The 22,436-nt window shown below is 37.0% G+C and overlaps 1 protein-coding gene across 1 annotated transcript; it reads left to right on the top strand.

Moving 5' to 3' along the window:
* The first annotated feature begins 14,527 nt into the window (after window positions 1-14,527).
* On the top strand, window positions 14,528-16,015 carry LOC147539166 (mediator of RNA polymerase II transcription subunit 9-like). The gene is made up of 6 exons (XM_086639443.1): window positions 14,528-14,831; window positions 14,975-15,037; window positions 15,139-15,219; window positions 15,302-15,360; window positions 15,433-15,518; window positions 15,763-16,015. The coding sequence occupies exons 1-5, from the start codon at window positions 14,583-14,585 to the stop codon at window positions 15,491-15,493; spliced, it is 513 nt and encodes a 170-aa protein (XP_086495569.1). The 5' UTR covers window positions 14,528-14,582; the 3' UTR covers window positions 15,494-15,518; window positions 15,763-16,015.
* The last annotated feature ends 6,421 nt before the right edge of the window (window positions 16,016-22,436 follow it).

The raw sequence follows: 22,436 nt of genomic DNA, 5'->3' as shown, positions 1-22,436 counted from the left end.
AAAAAAAAATGTGCAAACTTGTAGTCTTCAAGAGTTAAAGATACATCTAGACATGAAACGATGAAGTGTACTATAGTCTGTGAAAGCCTATGACAAACTAGTTGGACTCAAAAGTGTAATGTTTGTTTGCGAACTTCTTAGGTTATAGTTCTTTAATTGTGTTGTGAGATGTTGAATATTTAGCAAGAAACACGTAGTATACGATCTTTTAGTTAAAGAGGGGAAATATTGGTTTTCGCGTTTACGTATAGTTGGACGAAAATTATGGTTACTACCCATCAAACATCACATACTTCTACACGTATGTGATAAGTGGTTGACCATTCAACGACGTCTGTAAATCGAGATAAATACTGCTTTCTAACTAACTTCTATATATTGATATGTATTTTGAGTTCCTGACCCATGAAATTATAACTATTCTAACATTAAATTGTTTTTTAGAATTTCAGTGATGTATGCTCATGTGCATGTCCTAATAATTTGTTTTTTTAAAGAGGATGATCTTCTCACAGTATAGAACAAGGTCCAATTGTAATTGCATAGACATCTATTTTTTATGCTTTCTTACAATTATATATAGTCAATGAGAAGTGCCAAGAGCGCAGTAAGATGGCAGGAAGTTTATAGAATTGAATGGAAATTCGAAAATGTTACTCAAACATGGCCGAAATGACAACGTGTCACGCTTGAGAGAAAAAAATCACGCTTGAGAGAAAAAAATAGTATGCCACGTTATCAATCAAGGCATGCTGGGACAACATTTTCGATCGAACCATGTAACAACTTTTTTTTTTTTTGTATATTCTCTGATTAAATCACGTGTAAGGCTTACTTGGCTCTGATCTATGAGCTAAATAGTTTTTCTTACAAATCACTTTGTCCAATTTTCTTACAAATCACTTTGTCCAATTTCTAATAAAGAATTATGCATAATTTGATTGAAATATGTGAATTCAATTTCAAGTTGTTACATGGTTATCTCAACAACAAAAAAAAAAAGTTGGTGGAAACCACAGATTTCTCCCATAGGCTAGCAGCTAGCTAGGTATCTTGTTTTCTTGGTGGAAACTCAAATCAAGATAGTATTCATAGAATTAATCTCACCACTTCATTCATGACTTCAATGGTTGAGATCTAACTCAATTGCTTGTCCTATAACTATATTTACATAGGTACATTCCACTAAGAAGTAGGTACATGTGAAGAGATGGTTTCCATCCTTCTTGAAGGAAAGAAAGGGGCAGGGAGGGTCAAGATCTAGAATCTAATTAAGGGTCTTTATAAGATCTTTTCTAGATATCATGTACGATGTATCTATCAAGACCTTGTTTTTCATCTAAGAATCTTTATATATGGTGAAGAGAATCATGGATTTTTCTATACAAAAAGGGAAATTAAACATCTTATCAAGATCCTAAGATTTTCTTTGTTTGTGTTTAGGGCTACATAACTTGAAATAAAATCTTGAGTGTTTTCTCTTGTCAAATCAAAAGGTTAATAGTAGGATTTGTTCACAAGTGTCAAATTCATAGAGATAACCAAAAAAGAATTAAATATAAGAAAACATTTGATGTAGCTTGAATGAGTTGAATATTTTTAAAAACTTTGAGAAAACATATCTTTCTAAGGATCATTAATTGAACATTTTAGAGATTTCTAAGGAACTCTAATGAACGCACTCAAATAATCTTTGAAAAGAAAACCTAATTTGGATGGTTCATTCTTTTAATCAATCTACATTTCCTATGAATACAATGAATGTTATGATATAACTTTGTTGCTTTGGTGAAAAAATAAAAAACCAAAATAGTGAAAATGCAAAGTCCATAAAGGTAAGCTTTATAACCTAATGAAGTTCCTTTTGGACAAGCAAAAGTTGTTAGTGTATTTGTACATGATACTTAGTATATTTGTATAGTTTGGTTTAATTGGTATTTTACTTTCTATTCAAGAACAACATTGTAATTGTACTTTTGGCTCTCTCAATATAAATACAAACACTACCCTATTGATTAGGGTATCTTGACTTCAAAACTTTACATGTTATCAAGAGCCAATCCCTAGAAAACTTCTTCTTCTTCACATAGTTTTCAGTGTATCTTCTTCTTTTTCTTCTCTTCAATGGCCGACCCTATCACTGTTTCTGTTTCTTCTCCTTCTCAAACCCACCCTCAACCTCAATCTCCCTTCCCTGCTCTGTCTAACATTGCCAACCTAGTCTCCATTAGACTAGATAACACCAATTACTTACTCTGGAAAAGCCAACTCCTACCCATCCTTCATTCTCAAGACCTCTTTAAGTTCATCAATGGCTCATTCCCACCTCCATCTGAATTTCTACCCTCCTCTTCTGACTCTACTAATCCACCTGAAAGGAACCCTGAATATGTGTTCTGGTATAGAATAGACCAAATGTTACTTTCATGGCTAAATGCCACTCTAACTGAGCCAATCTTAAGTCAAGTTCTTGGATTAACATCTTCCAAAGAGGTATGGGAGTCACTTGAAAGAAATTTCTCATCCATTAACTCTGCTCGATTAATGAACCTCAAACTCCAACTTCAAACTCTCAAAAAGGGCTCTCTCTCTCTCTGTATCTGAGTATCTTCTTCGAATCAAAACAATTTCAGACTCTCTCTCGGCTATAGGGCACTCTGTTGCTGACTCTGAACTTGTTCTTATTGTGCTTTCAGGCCTTGGTCCTGATTATGAAGGGTTTGTTACTTCAATCACCACTCGATTGGTTCCCCCCACTTACTCTGAACTTCATTCCTTGCTTTTAACTCATGAGTTTCGTCTTGAACTCACCAAACCTACTATTCCTCAACCCACTGCCTTTGTAGCTCAACCTCCTCCTTACTCTCAACGTGTTCCTCAATACTCAAATCAAAGAGGTAACAGAGGTCGCCACAGTAGAGGTTGGTTATCGTGGTAGTAGGAGCTATCACTCAAACAGAGGGTCAAACTTTCGAAACAACTCCTCTGTTCTTGGTCCTCCACCATCTTCTTCACCTATCATATGTCAATACTGTGGGAAGATGGGTCATACAGCAAGATAGTGCTACAAACTTCAAAACACCTCTGATTTAGCTTACTCCTTTGCTGCCATGGGTATTGATGCTGCTCCTATTGACCCAAATTGGTACATTGACTCTGGTGCGTCTATGCACATTGCCTCTGATATTGCTTCTACATCTGCTCGATCTGAAGCTCATGGTCCTGAACAAGTCATGGTGGGAACAGGTCAGTTAGCCTCTGTTTCTGGTATTACAAACATCTCTTTCCCATCAACCCCAATTACTCTTAAGAATGTTTTAATTGTACCCTCATTTAAAAAGAACCTAATCTCTGTCTCTCATCTTCTTAATGATTTTAACTGCTTTGTGGTATTCCATCGAAATGGTTTCTTTGTTCAGGACATTCCAACAGGGAGGAGACTCCTAGTAGGAACGATTGATCAAGGTCTTTTTCGCCTATCTCTTCCCAAAGCTTCTCAACCACCAGTGTCATTGCTTGCTTCATCTTCATCCTCAGCTTCTTCTACCACTTCTGACGTTTGGCATCGACGTCTTGCTCATCCTCACCTGAAAATTTTTAATTTTATTGTTAAGAACAATGATTTGCAAATTAAAAAGTCTGTAATGAACTTCTCAAATTGCTTAAGTTGTGTTTCAAGTAAACATCATCGTCTTCCTTTTAATTATGTTGTTCATCATTCGTCTGCACCTAATGAGATCATACATTCTGATCTATAGGCTCCTTCCCCTGAAATTTCTGGTTCAGAACATCGATATGTTCTGTTATTGATCGATGACTATACTAGGTTCACTTGGTTATATTTTTTAAAAGCTAAATCAGAGGTTCCATTTCATTTTAAAAACTTCAAAGCTTCTGTGGAAAAGCAATTTGGTACAAACATAAATATACTTCAATCAGATGGTGGTGGAGAGTATGTTAACTCTGATTTATCCAATTATCTTCTCCAAAATGGTATACAACACCGTCGTTCTTGCCCTCACACTCCACAACAAAATGGAGTTGCAGAGCGCAAGATCAGACACTTAGTAGAAACTTCTCTTTGTCTTCTTCATCAAAGTTTTGTTCCATTAACATATTAGCCAGATGCCTTCCAAACTGCAATATATACTATTAATCGCCTTCCAACCCCTGTTCTCAATTACATTTCTCCATTCGAAAAGCTGTTTAATCTCAAACCCACTTATGAATTTCTTCGAACCTTCGGCTGTAGGTGTTTTCCACTTTTATCTCCTTATCGAACATCTAAATTGGATGTCAAAACTAAACCCTGCATCTTTCTTGGCTACAGCCCTCTCCACAAAGGTTACAAATGTCTTGATATGGAATCATCTCGCGTTTATGTATCTCGTCATGTTCTATTTGATGAGAATCTCTTTCCCTTCTCTGTATCATCTTCTTCCTCCCCAAATTCGACATGTTTTAAAAACCCTAACATTTCCCCTATTTCGTTAGAATGGACGGTCAGAGATTGGGTCCCTAATCCTTCTAACGGTCATTTTGTTCCTGCTGAGTCAACGCGTCTTTTACACGCGTCCTCATCTCCGCTACCAAATCAGACTGGGTTTCCAGCTGGTGGTCCACAACCTGACACGAATATCACCCCACTACTCCCTGTCGACAACTCTGCTCTGTCATCCTCCAATGACACGGTCCCCTCTAATTCTCTGCCATCTGTGTCCCCCACTACCACTTTACCCTTTCCTTCATCTAATTCTACTCAGAATACATCTTCGTCTTCTTCTACTTTACCAAATCAGTCCCCTGCAAATGACGACAACAACATCAATCTTCCATCAAACCCTAATTCATCCTCTATTCACGCCATGATCACAAGATCTCGTGATGGAACCAGAAAACCTAAGATCCTTCTATCCGAATCAATTTTGTCTTCTCCTTATCATGAACCTTCAACATTTCATCATGCCTCAAAACATTCTCACTGGAGAAAAGCTATGGAGGAAGAAGTATCGGCTCTTGTTAAGAATAGAACTTGGTCCTTAGTTCCACCACCGTCAAATGCAAATATAATAGACTCAAAATGGATTTACAAGGTCAAACAGAAATCAGATGGATCGATTCAACGATACAAGGCTCGATTGGTCGCTAGGGGTTACTCACAATAGTATGGGGTTGATTATGACGAGACCTACAGTCCAGTGGTTCGACCAGCAACGATCAGATCGGTTTTATCTTTAGCAATTACAGGAAATTGGTCAATTCGTCAACTTGATGTGAAAAATGCGTTTCTCAACGGAAATCTTCATGAAGAGGTATATATGCATCAACCCAAAGGTTTTATTGATAATTCTCGTCCTGATTTTGTTTGTAAGCTTCATAAAGCTTTATATGGCTTGAAACAAGCCCCTAGGGCTTGGCATTCTAGATTCAGTGGTAGTCTTTTGAAGCTTGGTTTCACTCAGTCGATTTCTGATCCCTCCATGTTCTATATTAATTCATAGTCCGACCTCACAATTCTTCTTCTATATGTGGACGACATAATTCTTACTAGTTCGTCCTCTCTCTTATTACAAAACTTAATTAAAAACCTAAAAGAGCAATTCGAGATCTCTGATCTTGGTAACCTAAGTTACTTCTTAGGCATGGAGGCCTCAAGATATACAGACCACTTACATCTCACTCAACGTAAGTATTCTTTAGATCTCCTAAATCGTTTTGGTATGTTACATTCGAAACCGGTTTCTACTCCGGTCATCTCTGGTTCAAAATTATCGAAACTTGATGGAGAACCGTTGTCTGACCCTCAACTATTTCGAGGAATGGTCGGAGCACTACAGTATTTGACCTTAACTCGACCGGATATTGCTTATGGTGTTAATCAAATCTCGAAGTTTATGAGCAATCCAACAAATGTTCATCTCGTCGCTGCTAAAAGAATTCTCCGGTATATCAAAGGTACTCTCTCTCAAGGATTAACTTTCCGGCGAGCCACGAGTAATCATCTCATTGGCTACTCAGATGCTGACTGGGTTGGGTCACCCGATGACCGAAGGTCCACGTCTGGTTATGGGGTTTTTCTCGGGCCAAATCTAATTGCTTGGGCCTCCAAGACCCAACCGACTGTAGCCCGGTCCTCCACAGAGGCCGAATATAGGGATGTGGCCCATACAACCGCGGAAATAATATGGGTTAAAAATTTATTAAGTGAATTGGGGGTGCTCTTATCAAATACCCCTATTATCTACTGTGACAATCTTAGTACCACTTATTTAACGGTCAATCTGATTCTTCATTCTCGCACAAAACATGCCGCAATAGATTTTCACTTTGTACAAGAACAAGTCAAAAATGGTAATCTACGTGTTCATTTCATCTCCGGTGAAGACCAATTGGCCGATATATTCACAAAAGGGTTATCAACTTCAAAGTTCAACACTCTCATGGTCAAGCTCTCTCTTGCTTCCGGCTGATCGTCTTGAGGGGGGATGTTAGTGTATTTGTACATGATACTTAGTATATTTGTATAGTTTGGCTTAATTGGTATTTTACTTTCTATTCAAGGACAACATTGTAATTGTACTTTTGGCTCTCTCAATAATAAATACAAACACTACCCTATTGATTAGGGTATCTTGACTTCAAAACTTTACAAAAGTTGTATATAATGGAACATATGATACCAAAGGAATATGGATGTTTTGGAGGATTTCTAATGTAAAATTCTAATAATCTTGCATGATTATGGCTTTAGAGTTGTTTACTTAGTGTTGCTCAACCTCCTGAGGAAGAAATTATGATTTTGTTTTACATCTAAGTTTAAAAATCAAGGACAAAAGTTCTATCAACTTAAAACACGCATGTAGGAAATTGGTACATAGCTGTTTCTAGGGCGGCCGCTACCCGTACCCCTTTCCCCTATTTCTTTTTTAGTAGTACATCTAATTTTAACTGTAAGTCTTAACTCGAATCTTTCTAGCACTAAGACAAATTAGTAGTGGATCACATTTTAACTATAAGTCTTAAATCGAATATTTTTTACACTGGAAGATGGAATCACACAAAAATTGAAGTTTTTACTCTGTCATCACTTTATAATAAATTCTATACACAACATTAGACTTCAGTGTCTGATTCACATTTTGGAAACTGCCATGGCATATTAAAACATTACCCATTACCACTTTTTTCTTACGAAAAATTTACATCCATGCTTTAATTCTAGATTATAAAATGTGCTACGCCGTGAAATGCACAAATTTATGTTATGTGTACAATTTACATGAAGAAAATGAATTATATATAATTTTTGCATTGTGAAGATGCTAGAAGAATATAGTGTTATTTTGGCATCATCACTGATTATATTGGGGCAGATAGCATAAAGATGGATAAAATCATGGCTTCTTAGTAGGCATTCTTAAGTTCAAGTTGATTATACGTTACACTATATTATATTATGATATTGTGGAAGACCATATGTAATAGTTTGTTTCAGGGGGTTTTCGATACTCCTTCGCAGACCATCAATAGTGTTCAACAGAATTGTGAATCTGCAGCGTAGGATCGTCGTGATTGATCAATCTGCTATGTTTATTCATGCTCCCGCTCCTAAGAACCTGGGAGAAAAACTTGCAAGGAGTTCGGAAACCTCACTGCGTTTGTAGACGGTGAGAAGTCTACGGGTCGGAAGTCAAAAGGTCGGTAGCGGAAACGTCCTCTGGAATTCCAAACGTCGAGTTCTTAATTGATGGGCACCAGCAACGTGTGAAAGAAACCTGCAAAAGAAGGTGAACAGACACAAACAAACCCGTGAAGGCTTGGGGAGACACCGGGATGGTGCCTGCCAAGGGCCCTCCGACGGTCAAGTCAGCAAAGTATTACAGTGAATAATAAATGAAAAGCCGAGGATGTAACCGTTGATGCGTAATCGGAGAGTGGCTAGGCTCGTAGAATGACCGGAGTTCGAATCTACGGGAGTGAAATGATCGGAAGTATGAGAGTAGATGTTACCAGTAGCGTCTAGCAAGAAGAAGGTTGTGATCTCCTCGAGGACGTCTGGAAGCGTCGAGCAGGGAGCGTCGAGCCGGAAGCGTCGAACAGGAAGCGTCGAGCAAGGATAAACTTTAACACCCTTAAGGCGTCTAGTAGTGTCGACGACCAGAACCAGGTGAACTTGTATGCAAAACGTCTCAAGGATAATCGAAGAACAGAGAGCGAGTGGAGAAGAAGAAGTAGTATGGGTTGCTTTTCTCTCTATTCGATGTCTTGAGAAATGAAAGTGCTCCTCTTTATATAGGCTTGAGGAATGATCCGTTGGGAGGAGTAAAGGCTGACCGTTACGGAGTAAATGCATGTTAAGATACCTGGGATAAGGTGACGTGTACACTGGCTGTACATGCACAACGGTTGTGCATGTTCTCTGGCAACTACTCTGATTGTGCATGTGCATGGTCTCACATTTATGTGAGACGTTACCATGTTATGCATGTCAATAATGGGGGAATATTCATTGTTGGGGTTACGTTGACCAAGTCTGATATCTTTGTCATTATGGATATATTTGACATGTAGAGTATCTCTTCATTAAATAATCTCTTACACGTGGTACGTGGAGATATAGACGTGTCGAGCGCCAGACGTGTGGAGATTTGAGCGTGTGGAGCTTTGTGCACGTGGAAACTCTTTGCACGTGATTGGGCCTTGACACGAGTTTTAGGGTCTAGTTGACGAGTACCCATTAAGAGACTTCTGGGCTGGGCCCAAACAAGGACAAGCGAGCCGGGTTGGGCTTGACGTCTCGATGGACATTTTATCGTCGAGGGCCCAGGTGTAGTTTTTGGTCAACACAGCGTTCAAGACATATTGCCCTTGCAGTTAAAAGATTGACTATTGAATGAACCTTGGAGTTCTTACCTTGTTCAAGGCAAGTTGATGTCCTTTTATAGGCTGCCTTTGATGATACATAAAATGGTCAACCATTGACTGGAGTCAAGAAGGCAAAAAAAAAATCAGAGCTCAACTGGTCAACCCGCCTCAAGGCAACAGGACCGATGGGACCGAAGAGATCTGCCACCTAAGCCCGAAATCGGGAGGTCAACAAGATCATCCAAGGAGTCAGCCCTGTTCCACCTAAAACACAACCAGGATTGTCTTGAGATTCTCAAGAAGTGTAGGAGTCCACACAAGCAAGGTCAATGCATTGCGCTTTAAACATGTGAAGGCAGAAGCGCGCCACACACATACCGACTTAATCCCGAATCTTCCTACAGATCTCAATCGGCTATGATCCTAAGAGTTTAACTAACTTAGGCTTCAAGAGTCTCAATGGAGGAGACATCTCCTAGAAGATCTATCAACTCGACAGGATATATACGAAGGATCCTTGAACAGAAGAACTTCTAATTATCCTAGATACGAGATAAACTCAAAAGAAAATCCCAACTACAAAATAGTAGTTCTAATACAACACGGTGGATCGCAACCGCCTCAATCTAACCGTCTATCACAGTCGGTCCAAAGTAGCCTATAAAAGGGCATCGCATCGCCTTCAACAAGGTATGCTCATTACGTTCCCCAGGGATCAATGAATACTCCATACTTTAATTGTAAAGGGAGATCTGATTGTCTTGAGTGTTTTGAACTCTTTGCAGGTTCCCCCTCCCCCAAGTTTCTAAGAGCGGGAGCTAGAGGAGAAGTATCATTCATCCAGACGGAGTATCATTCACTCAGACTCGTTCAGACGCCATCCAGTATCAAAGTCTCTATTTTCCTGACTGATAACCGGAATTGCCATTTTTGGCATTGACAGCTTTGGCTGATTGTTGACAAACGGTGATGAAGAGGAGGTTGAGATCCACCATGTTGGATTGAAACTACTATTTCGTAGTTAAGAGATTAAGGATTTCCCTTTAGAGTTATCTCGTATCTTTGATATTTAGGAGTTCTTCTGTTTTGGAATCCTTTATAGATATATTTCTGATTTGATAGATTCTCTATGAGATGTTTCCTCCTTTAGAGACTCTTGAAGTCCAAATTAGGTAAATACTCGAGATCTTAACCGATTGAGATCTTTGATAAGATTCAGGATTAAGTCGGTACGCGTCAGACACACTTATACCTTCCCATGTTTCAAGCTCAAGGTATATGGCTTGCTTACGTAGACCCCCTATCCTTCTCGCAGATCCCAGGGCAAACCTGGTTGTATTTGAGTCAGAGCTTAAGGTGCCTCAGACGATCGTGCCGACCCCCCCCCCCTCAGTTTCTAGCTTTGAGTCGAAGACCGAGTTCGAATTCACCTCCTTGTTGACTTAGCGCGGGTTGACCCGCCTGACTTTTAGTCTTCTCTTGACTCATTAACCGTAGTCAACTAATGACTATTTTTTAGATCATCAGTTATAATTATGTAGTTATGGATAAAACTAAGGAGAAAATAAAGCAAAATCTTGGCAAAGTAAGATCTACATACTTGAATTTGTGGAAGATAATTGATGAGCGTTGGAATCTTCAACCCCATAGGCATCTACATGCTGCAACTTATTTCCTAGATCTCAAATTTCATTACAATGATGATTTTAATCCCCAGGAGATTAAAAAGGGTTTATATGACACCATTGAAAAAATATGTCCTAATTTAAGGGGAAAAAAGTTCTTGATTCACAGATTAATAAATTCTCAAGAGCAGATGGGTCATTTGGAACAGAAATGACAAAATTTACAAAAGCCTCAAACAACCAGGTATACAGATTACAAACTTTTGTTATTTTTTCTAGTCAAGTGTATAATATTTTTATATAATGTTAAAAACATTCATATCCAGCTCTACGGTGGGAAGGTTATGGAGGTCATTGTCCAGAACTACAACGATTGGCAATTAGATACAAAGTTTAACCTGCAGTGATACAGGAAGTGAGCAAAATTATAGCACATTAGAACAATAATAAATGCCTAAATAGAAAATAAGTTTAAAGTTTTCCACTTTATATTTCGAATTAAATTGTGACTCGCTCACATATACGATTGTAGATACCCACAAAGAGGAGAAACAAGTTGGAACAAAATCGCTTGTCTTTATAAAGTAAAATCTTCGACTCGAGAAACGACAAGTAAAAAGAGAAAAAGGAACCGATCCGACATTGAATCCAATAATGAATGGATAACTTAGAAAGAGAGTCATGCACTCTCAGAACACACGACATAGTTGGACATAGATGATTTTGTTGAAAAAGAAGGAGAAATTCTTCAAAGACGTCGTCTTAATTTAAAACACTTTTATGAAGCTAATTTGTTTCAAAACCACAAATTAGCTCATCGCACACTTTTATGTCTTGTGCAGAACCAAGAAACTTAACAAGTTAATGAGAGGAAAAGGCAAGGAGAAAGAACTTATTGATGAGGATGAATCTTCAGAGTCCGACAATGATGAACATAATGATGATTTAGATTTAGAAATATATTGAATTTTTTAGTTAGCAAATCCCTTGAGCTATTATAGTTAATAAATTAATATATTTATATTATTATATATAATTCTTACGCTTTTCTATTTACAGATACAATACGATTTAGTAAATTGAAAAACAATTTATGATAGAGTTATTTCCTAAATGACCCCCAACTTTGTGACCAGCTTCCTGCCTAGCCCCCTACTTTAACAAAAATATCCATATGACCCCTTTTTCAGTTACCGTTAACTTTACGTTCCTCTCTCTCCTCCATCTGATCTCCTTTCTTTGCCACATCGCTGGTTCACCAGATCTAGAAAGAGAGCTTTTAAAAAAAATATTAGAGAGAGAGGAGAGAGAAAATAAACAAGGCTTTTTTTATGTTTGAAAGTCGCCGGCTGACGACCTTCGCCGGAGAAGATGATGAGGTGGCGTGACCAATGATGTGGCAGAGAGAGGAGATGAGATGGAGGAGAGAGAGTAACGAAAAGTTAACGGTAACTTAAAAAGGGAGCCATATGGGTATTTTTGTTAAAGTAGGGGGCTAAGCAGGAAGCTGGTCACAAAGTTGGGGGTCATTTGGAAAATAACCCTTTATGATACAATTTAGGATTTGAACAACATTACTCTTAAGTACGAGGTCTCCTCGTTTGGGCATGTTCATAAGTCAATCCTGGGTCAGCACAAACCAAATAGTGAATTTAGGTAAAATGAAGAAAAAGATAATCTAAATAGAGTTGGAAAAGAGGGAGTAATTGAGAGAGAGACTTGGCAATACATGGGCATGTTTCCAAACAGTTAATTTAGGCAGAATATAGAAAAGTATAAATCTTAATCCAGTTGGAAGAGAGAGAGAGAGAGAGATCACTGAGAAAGAGTGAGAGAGTTGGCAATACATATTTGTCTCTCTAAATTGAGCCGGAAGAGAGAGAGAAAGAGAGAGTGTGGGAGAAAGAGACTTGGCAAGAATCTCTAAATTTAGTCGGGGAGAGAGAGGAAGGGAGACTTGGCAATAAATACATATATATAGAAAGATATGGAAGAGCTTTGGTGGAGATATGATCAAGTATCATCTCATGTGGCCCCTTAATCCAATCCACCACCTCCATTCATCATCATCATTTTATCAGAAGATAAGAAAAAAAAAAAAAAAGGAAACTTACCCAGTTGGTTCTTACATCCAAGTGATATCAATTTTTGTTTTCATGGATGAATAATGTAGAGAGAGAGAGATTATTCATTATTTGGATGGATAATGCTGAACAATTCCTTTCATACTTTAGTTTTATAATGAAAGAACCCCATCAATCAATCAATCAGTTCTCCACTCGTTTGGAGAGTACCCAAGTTAGGTTCTATGTCACCATATTTTGGCCCCACCCCACAAAAGTAGGAAAAAGTTGTAATGACCACCAAAGAATAACAAAATTTAGAGAGTGAGATAGAGAGACAGAAACTAGGGGTGAGAACATGGTCGAGCTTTGGTGCCCAAGGGTAGTTCTGGTTCGTGATCGGACGTTCGGGTAGTCTATGTGAAAGGCCACTACACTTAGAGAATAGGCACGGGCCAGCTAAAATCAAAACTTCATTGAATAGAGCATGCCATGGGTGCTAGCCTGCATTGGGCAGATCCAACTTCGGGTTGGTTGGTTTTCTCATCATACATTAACAAATAGGAAAGAAAAGTTACTAACTAATTAGTCAAATATTGGTCAATCTTGACCAAACAAAGAAGTTAACTGATTGACCAAGGTTGCACGTGCCAACATGAACGTGACCTCCATTGAACCAACAAAGAAGTAGAACAGAATGAGCTCTTACACCTGAGTGCTGAAATAGGAGGTCGACACGAATCTCCTTGACACTATGCATGAGGCTAAATAAAACAGAATAACCGTTTGCCTTATCATGAGATACGATTTCATCTGCTATGATCGAAAAGATTTTACTCACGAGCCTACCACGTGACTCGTTTAAGCAAGTGATTCGCCACTTCTATGTAGGCCTATATAAATTACTCAGGTTTGCCCTGAAAAGATATCTGATCCTTACCCTTCGAAATGTACATTGACTTTCAACCTCAAACACTGAGTTGGGGACTCGTGTTGAGCCAAATATTGGTCATGTAGGACCAAGTTAAGAAGTCAACAAATTAGCCAACAACGCGTATAGGTAAACCCTCGTCAAAGCCACTAATCAACTCACGAAGGTCTTTACTAAAGCTCTTCCTAAAAGACAATTAGAGCGTATACTTGAAAAGCCTAGAGTTTGGAATATCTACTCTCCACTATCCGACTTGTGTGTGCGCGCCTTGGAGTTATGCACATACATATAAGAGAATATGTTATCTATGTAAGCTTTGTTTAGTCTTTACCTCTATTCTTTTTTATCTGACATATGTAACTCTTCGTAAAGAAGAAAGAGAAAAATATAAGAGGTCAAGTATCATGAAAGAAAAATTGAAGAAGAAAAAAAGAGGCAAGCATATTTCCCCTTGAAACAACCCCATAATCACCTGACCTCCTCCACTACCACCAATCCCACATTTACCACCCTAAATCCTAATTCAAAATTGGACCATATTTGATATTTCGCCTTCTCCAAAAGTCCTGAAACCTTAACTGAAGAACAAGAGGTCTAAGGGTTCAAGACACGGAGTCATACTCCTTAAAGTATGTTGACATTCTACCACCAATTCCACATTTACCATCCTAAATCCTAACTCAAAATTGGACCACATTTGACATTTCGCCTTTTCCAAAAGTCCTGAGACCCTAACTGAAGAACAAGATGTCAACGGTTCCAGACACGGAGTCGTATCCCTAACTAAAGTATTCTGACATTTCCGAAAAAAAATCATGAAGTGATCCATTGTTGGTCAAAATTGGAGAAGAAAGTGGTGTTTACATACCACTTTACTTGGTTCTTTATGTGCTTATTTATCAGAAAGCCCAGTACAACACAAAGCAAAGCTCATTGGTATCTTTAGCCAAAGCCCATTACAACATAGAGAAAAGCCCATTAGTATCTTTAGCCCAAGCCCATTATAGCTGAAGTCACTAGACTGTATTTTAGTTTTTAAGCCATGGAAGAAGTAATTTTAGGTTGAAACCTGTGACGTTGAAGAAGAGGAAGAAATTAATGGAGAACCCATATTCAGGAGGAAATTGGGTAACAATTCCAAATACCCAATCGCACAATATAACTCCATCATCATCAAATCAAGATCGTTTCCTTCATCATCCTCAACAACAAATTCATCAATTACAACAACAACAACAACAACAACAACGCCTTCATCATCCACAGCAGCAGCTACAACAACAAAATCAACAAACCCAACAAAATCAGCATCACCAATCTTTGGCTTCTCATATCCATCTTTTACATGTAAGTAATCAAACCCTAATTCCACATAATTTCTATATTCTATACTTGGTAACTCTAGGGTTCTAGTTTTTTTCCCCTAAGTTTTGGGTTTGTATTTGTGGTTTAATTTCAATTCTGATAATGGGTTTTCATTATATTTATAGTTGGTTGAGAATTTAGCAGAAACAGTTGAGAATGGAACTCGTGATCAACATTCAGATATGTTGGTTAGTATCTTCAAGTTTATAACTTTGAACCCATTTAGTAAAAGGGTTATTTTAAGATTGATGTTTTGTTAATGATTAATAGTTCATAATGTTGTTTATAGGTTACTGAATTGACTAACAATTTCGAGAAATGCCAACAAGTTTTAAACACCATAGCCGGGTTGATTAATACGAAAGCTGTGGTGAGTTAGTAAACTTTTAACCATTAACCCTAGATTTAGCTCAGTAGTGATGTGCACTGTGTTTGATTGATGTTAATCTTAGACAGTTGAGGGACAAAAGCGTAAGCTAGAGGAGAGCGAGCAACTACTAAACCAACGGAGGTCTGTTTTTTCATTGACGATGTTACTTCGACTATACTATCTGCTTTTGCTAAAATTTGATTTTCATGTCAGGGATGTAATTGCCAAATATAAAAGATCTATCGAAGAGATAACTAAATCTGACCGAGTTTGATATGACATTCATTCTTCTGTTAGTGGTAAGTGTATCTCTTAGTGATCTTTCTCATTTGTTTCTCCATTTACGTTCTTGGATATTCTCGATAATTGCTTTTCAACACAATTGGGTCGACATCCAAATAAAGATACTAAATGGCTTATAGTGTAATCATGGTCCCATGATTTTCAAGTACAATAGCACAAAAAGACTTCTGACTACCTTTTTCTCATTGTGTTATATGAACTTTTAGTTGCAATTGCTAAATAGTTACTCATTTCATGCAGGCGAAGACATCAGAAGAAAGATCAAATTGAAGAATATTTATCTTGCTGGACTTGTCTGTGTTGTGGTTAGAGAGAGACGAGAACGAAATGGTGGAGACCTATTGGTAAAAGAATGAATTTTTCATTAATGTCAATTACTTTAGCAGATTATGAGAATGGGTAGCTCACAAATATCATAAATTGTTTTCGTTGGTAGACCAATGTAAATGAAACTGATATTTATCGATAATGAGATCATATTTACCTCCTGTTATTTTGGTGGGCAAGACTGATACCGAAGGGCAGTTTCATAAGTACGTTTAAAGTATCTGATTCTCAGTTTCGAGTATTTTGTCAATAGTATATGTTGATTATCGTTTCGTTTTCCAGATTCTGAATTTCAACAGAGGTTCTGCTTATAACTGTTCCAATGTTGGCCGACAGTGGTATTCTACTATTTTTCTGTCGTTTGAATCTCGTCGAATTGCAGGGTATTTGTACGATGATATCACTGAGAAAGGAGTTCCGTGAACTCATCAAAAGCTCTAAACAGTCGGGGAGGAGCACCTCGTGTACCTCGACTGTAATTTCTTCTGCAACTGAACTAGAACCGAGTGAAAATTTTCCACTTCCAGATAACAGTATGCCACATGCGGAACCCCTAATCTGTCATTGGTTCCAGATCCGTCAAAAGAACTAGCAGCTTACGGGGTTAGGACTTAAGATTCCATGTCAGTTCTAAATACTAACCGGGTCAATTATGGTTGACTCTGATCAAGTATAGTTTATGAGCACCTATATGTTGCAGATGTCATCATGGTGCGAGTTACTGTTCTTGATTTGGGTACTGTTCTTGTGAATCCATTAGTAATTAATGTTAAGTTATTTAGTAGAAACCTACCATTCAACTGAGCACCCCCTTAATTCAATCACTCCTATTCCTCTAATGATGGGATTCTCTTCGCATTTCCACGTGCCAAATATGGCCTAAGGGGTTCGTGTCGAAGTTAGGATTTGACCTTTTCAAACTCAACTGAGGGTGTAAGAAGAGATGATGGATGAAACAAAAAGTATGAGGAGATTCAGCTGGAGGAGCCTGGTTTTGCAAAGCCAATTGGGAGATAGGAAGAGATATGCAGCTTGCTTTCTCCACGATCGCATTTGGTTCGCCTTCTTCACTGATGCCTGCTCTTGTCCTAATTTTTGTATTAATGGGTTGAGGGTTAGGGTCATGAATGATAAGACCTATACCCACTTGTTTCTAAATTAGGAGCAAATGCTTACCTAAATGGACAAAGGTGATTGAGTTAGTATTTGACAATTAAAACTTTATAACCACGGCTATCAATTGACATACATAAACTCTCATTCACATAAAAAAATGTTGTCAATTGAGGTATATAAATCTGATTTAACATCTAAAAGAGTGAGTTCTTCAAAAAAAAAAAAAATACATCTAAAAGAGTGTTGTTTTTACAGGTTAAGGGTTTTGGAATTTGTTAATGAGGACCTCCGGTGATGCAATTTTACTTCATATATTGAACACAACTGAACCTACTTTTTATCAGATTTTTGAGCTATGTTTTGCAGCGATCATTTCTTGCGCATCCAACCACAATTGAACACAACATATTTAAACCAGGTCATATCTAATTTTATATAGATCTTTATCAAAAGTTACTATCTTCTGTACCTACTTTTTATCAGATTTTTGAGCTCTGTTTTGCTTATCAGAATTATGTCATTGATTTATTCTATTTGTTTCATGTTTCAAGTTTATTTGTCCTCATTACTTTTCGTTGCGTCAATGGTTTGTTTTTAATGAAAAGTTATATCTTCCAAATTATTTTTGTTTTGTCTTTGCAACTATAGGATATGGTTACATGACTCCATTTTTATTTTGTCCTTATTACTTTCGCTGCGATAATGTGACGTCACATGTTACCAATTTTTGTTGAAGTGGATAAACATGAGATCGTGCGCATAATGTGAACTAACATGATGAATAAATATTGAAACATTCATTCAAAAATAACTTATGATCGTGCGCATAGTTTGCTCGATCTGTAACGCATTCGAAAAAACTGTCTGTGCCCCACGTGCACGGGTTACACCCTCGTATATATATATATGTAACAACAATACCCTACGTATTAAAACTGGAGAGAAAAATTGAAGCAATTTACAAACTATATCCCTTACATTTCTATCTCTTAGGATATCCCACCGTCTCTCTTGTGCTTTTTTAGGGTTATTTCCCAAATGGCCTCCGTATGGCCCCTTTTTCCGTTATCTTTAACATTCCGTGACTCTCCTTCTCCATCTCATTTTCTCTCTCGGCCACATCGTTTCAGCACGCCACATCATCGTCTTCACAGGAAACCGGTGTTATAACGGAATCTGAAAAAGAGGGTTATCTGAATAATTTTGATAAAGTAGGGGGGCTAGACAGGAAACCGGTCACAAAGTTGAGAGCTATTAGGAAAATATTATCTACAGTATATAGAGAAATATTTATGAGAGAAAAACTGGTTTATGGTATAAGGGGTGGTTCAAGGAGAGCGAGAGAGGTTGACAAGATGGAAGAGAAAATCGTATTTTGATGAGGAAAAAAAAAAGTTTACCAAGTTGAAAGTAGTAGAAGATTTTTTTGCTTTGAGAGGAGATCTTTTTTTTTTTTTTTTTTTTTTTTTGTTGAAACAGTGCTTTGAGAGGAGATAATTGATGAAATTTTAAACAGACCACTTCGGTCTGAGCATAGCTGAACTATACTTCCTATGATACATATTGGACTTTAAACTTCTTTCATGTGTAGATCGTAGTTGATTTCTTAAAAAAACAAAAAATATATTATTTTTTAACCGTAGCCTAAAGTCTGGTTTTGCGTGAAACTGCTTTTCCACCGGCCAACCTTCATGTATGATAATGACACCAGCCGACAGAGAATTTAAAAACGTTGTACGAGGTGGGGATTGGATCTGAAAGACTTTTTCTCTTCTTGTATGTCAATTTGGTTATGTGCACGTACCACTTGGACACGTTCCAAAGAAAAGGGAACGATTACCTATGAACACATCACCGCCCAAATTCAATGAACATTCCAAACAGCTAGGCTACCACTATCTTTACCCACCTAGATGGACGAACAAGAATTGAGTCCCATATGGTAAGCCTAAAAAACAAAGAAATTAAAAATTGGCTTTTAACTTAAAAATTCAGCCCCTCATCAAATAAATAAAAAAAAAAAACTTAAAAATTCAGCCCCTCAACGAAAAAAAATCAGTGCTTATTGAGCTCTACAAAAAAATCAGTGCTTATTGGCCTAAAGTCTGGCTTTGGTAGGCTTCTCTCCTGATCGAAACGACCTTATCCATTTTTAAGTTTTCTTTTTTTTTTTTATCTCTATCTAAAAGCCTTGTATTTTCCTTTCGTAGTTTTACCTTCAATTGATTTTTTTTTTAATTATATCTTTGATGTTTCAACAAAAAAAAAAAAACTATATCTTTGATGCTACTTTTAGATTTGTTATCAGTCCTTTTGTAATTTTATTTTTATGTTGCGTTTGGATGCAGGATTCTTACGTAAGATTCCTACTAAAAATAGGATTTGGTAGGAACCATGATTCTTTGGTCTAGTTGGCTACCAAAAGTCATAGGACTCTTGAACCCTAAGAATTCTAAAGTCCTTAATTTATTTAGACCAAAACCGGCTTTTTTTCGAAATTTTTCCCGAAAATTATTTTTTTTCAAAAATTTTCCCAAAAATTATTTTTTCTCGAAATTTCTCCCGAAAGTAAATTATTTTTTCTCGAAAAACTTTTTCACCTGAAAATAAAAAAATAATCATTTGGACTCATGAGTCTGTGAAATCATTTCCAAGAGACTGAGTTGATTTTTTTACTGCATCCTTAATGCTACTTTTAGGTTTGTTACTTGGTATTTTGTAATTTTACCTTTAGTTGATTTTTTCTCCGGCTTGAAATTGTAATAATACTTAGTTTTTTTTTGTCATGTCTAAACTTTTACCGACCAATTTTAATGTCGGTTGGATATGATTAGCCCCTATCGTCCAGTACATTATAAATTCTAGGGTGCGCCAATATGCGCCTCCCAAAATTGTTTAGGCGCCTCCACAAAATTAGTCTAGGTGCCTCTGAGCACCCCCGTCTTCTTCATTACTGATCTTTCTCTCTCTACTTTCAATTTTTCAATCTCAAAATTAATCAAACATTAAACTAACAAAAATACCTCAACAAAAAAAAAACTAACAAAAATCATTAATCTATCAAAAATATTATCAGTAAACATCATGAAGGAAATATAAAACCTAGACTTACCTTAAGGTCTTCAAGCTTGGGAAATCAAAAATCCTTTAATCTTCAAGTTTATACGTCTCTAGGTTTTGTTGAGAGGATGAAGAAACCTTAGATTTGAGGATGATTTAACCAACCCTAGATTTGGGGATGATTTAACCAACCGTAAATTTGGAGACGAAGAAGTCCTAGATGAAGGAACCAACGAAGAAGAACCACTAGAATTTTGTGAGATTTGAGACAAAAATCGACCATGTCCGAAGCCATCGGACTAGTCAGGCTGAAGCCCAAAATAAGGCTTCGGACTTGGACCAGTCCGAATCCTATCGGGCTAGACAGTCCAGTCTTTTCGAACTGGGCCAGTCCTATAGTTTTTTCCTCAGACTGATCAGTCCGAACGGGGGAGCCTACCATTATCGGGGTTTGATTGTGGTCAAACCCTGGAGGGAGGCGCCTACAACAATTTAGGGAGGCGCCCTACATTCTAATGTAATCCAATTTCAAACCCACATAGCTCCAACTAATTTTCCTCTTGTATCATGTTAAATATATACTTCTATTTTTCACAACGTGGTCTTATCTAAATACATTAATTTCATAATTTGTTTAATTGAGCACATCCTCAACTACCAACTTTTTTTATTAAAGGACTAAATTACCAACTTTATTGACTTTTAAATATAAAAATTTGAACCTGGTCCTAACAAATAACATTTTTCTTTTATAATTATTATTGTTTTGTGCAAGAGGTTAAGACTAAAAAAGTACATTGTCACTTGAAGGACAGTTCAACTAGACAAGCCTATGGTCAACAATTGGTTGTCCAAGTGGTCCAATGTGTTGACATAAATTCCAAAATTCTGGAGGTCTCAGGTTCGATTTTCAAAGAAGGTGATTTTCATGGTTTATTGAACTTGGGCTATTAAGGTATATAAATAATGTTGTTGGGCTTTAGGTCATAATTTAATTGGGCTATAGACTCATTCTTTGTAAAAGTTTGAATTCGGCGGTTTCGTATTTATCACATCTTTGATGTATATGTCAATGTAATAACTATCGCAGATGGTAGTCAATTTCAAAAAAAAAAAAAAAAAAAACTAGACAAGCCTACCTTCATCTGATACTTTTGGTGTCATCCAGGGAAGCATAGTTTATTTTGGTAGAATTGTTTTTTGTCGTTTGTTTAAAACTATTATTAATCCTTGCAACATAAAAGAACTATTATTAATTTTTAAAACTTAATCTCTAGCATAGATTAAGCAATTTTTTTGTTTTGGTTATTTTTCAAATGGCCCCTAGTTTATGACCAGTTGCCCGCATAATCCTATAGTTTATCGAAAATACCTAGATCGCCATTTTTGACCGTTACCGTCCTTTAACTGTTGACTTCTTTTTAGATTTCTCAAAAATACCCTTATTTTAATTACTCCGTACTTCTTCATCTTCCACAAATTATTTCTCCCTCTTCGTCATCTTCCCCAAGGTGTTTCTCTCTCTAAAATCAATCAAATAACCCATAAATTACTTCGAGAGAGAGAAACAATTTGATTCCCTCAAATTTCACCAGAAAATTGATTCCCTGAAACATCAACCCATTTCAAAGGAGAATTGCTTCTTCATCGGGAGAGAGAAAGGGAGAGAATAGAGAGAAAAAGAGGAAACGAAAAAGCCAAATAAAAATCCAGAGAACAAAATAGAAATGAATTACAATAGAGAGAAATTGAGTTTTGTTGTTGGGGTTTAGATTTGGAGGGAAAAAATGGGTTAGATCTTGAAGAAGAAGAAGAAAGGTCGTCCACCAAAACCTGATCTTTGTCATAAAGTTAGAAGAAGATCTAGAAATCCCTTTTCAGAATCTGAAGACCGACGAGCTACCCGTCACTGAAATCTAACATAAGGTTATGATTTTGGTTGATTTTTGTATTAGATCTATTCTACCCATTTCCATTTCTGTCATTTTTCTCTATTTTGGTATCTTTGATTTTTAATCCTTTCTCTGATTTGATCGATTTGGTTTTCATCCCTGTTTTTCTTTCATACTTTGGGTCTCTTATTCAACTCCCAAACCTTCAAATTTCGATCTTATAAGGATTGGGGTTTGACTTTTGATTTGAGATTTGATGGGATTATATATTGATTCTACTGGGTTCTCTGGGTGAGGGGCACTTTAATGGAGAAGTTGAGAATGGGTTACTGAAACTGCAAAAGTCTTCTAAAAATGAAGAAAAAGAGCTTTCAAAGAACATCTCTGTCATTAAAGAGGTTGTGAAAGTTCTGTTGCAAGGATTAGGAGAGGATTATAATCGAGAAGGATTGTCGACAAATGTTACTCTTTTACTTCTTTTTCTTTAATGAAGAAGAAGAACAACTTCATAAATTTGAT

Source organism: Eschscholzia californica, unplaced genomic scaffold, assembly GCF_041429995.1.
Source record: "Eschscholzia californica isolate CP2 unplaced genomic scaffold, dmEscCali1.0.p SCAF_5, whole genome shotgun sequence".
Lineage (NCBI taxonomy): Eukaryota > Viridiplantae > Streptophyta > Magnoliopsida > Ranunculales > Papaveraceae > Eschscholzia > Eschscholzia californica.
Note: the sequence above shows the minus strand (reverse complement) of the source record. Positions and strands in the feature narration are given on the sequence as shown.

Excerpts from the sequence above, each read along its gene's own strand:
- LOC147539166 (XM_086639443.1), top strand. The coding sequence starts at position 14,583 with ATGGAGAACCCATATTCAGGAGGAAATTGGGTAACAATTCCAAATACC. Across the intron at positions 14,832-14,974 it reads CTCATATCCATCTTTTACAT|TTGGTTGAGAATTTAGCAGA; the intron begins GTAAGTAATCAA and ends TTATATTTATAG. Across the intron at positions 15,220-15,301 it reads TGATTAATACGAAAGCTGTG|ACAGTTGAGGGACAAAAGCG; the intron begins GTGAGTTAGTAA and ends TGTTAATCTTAG.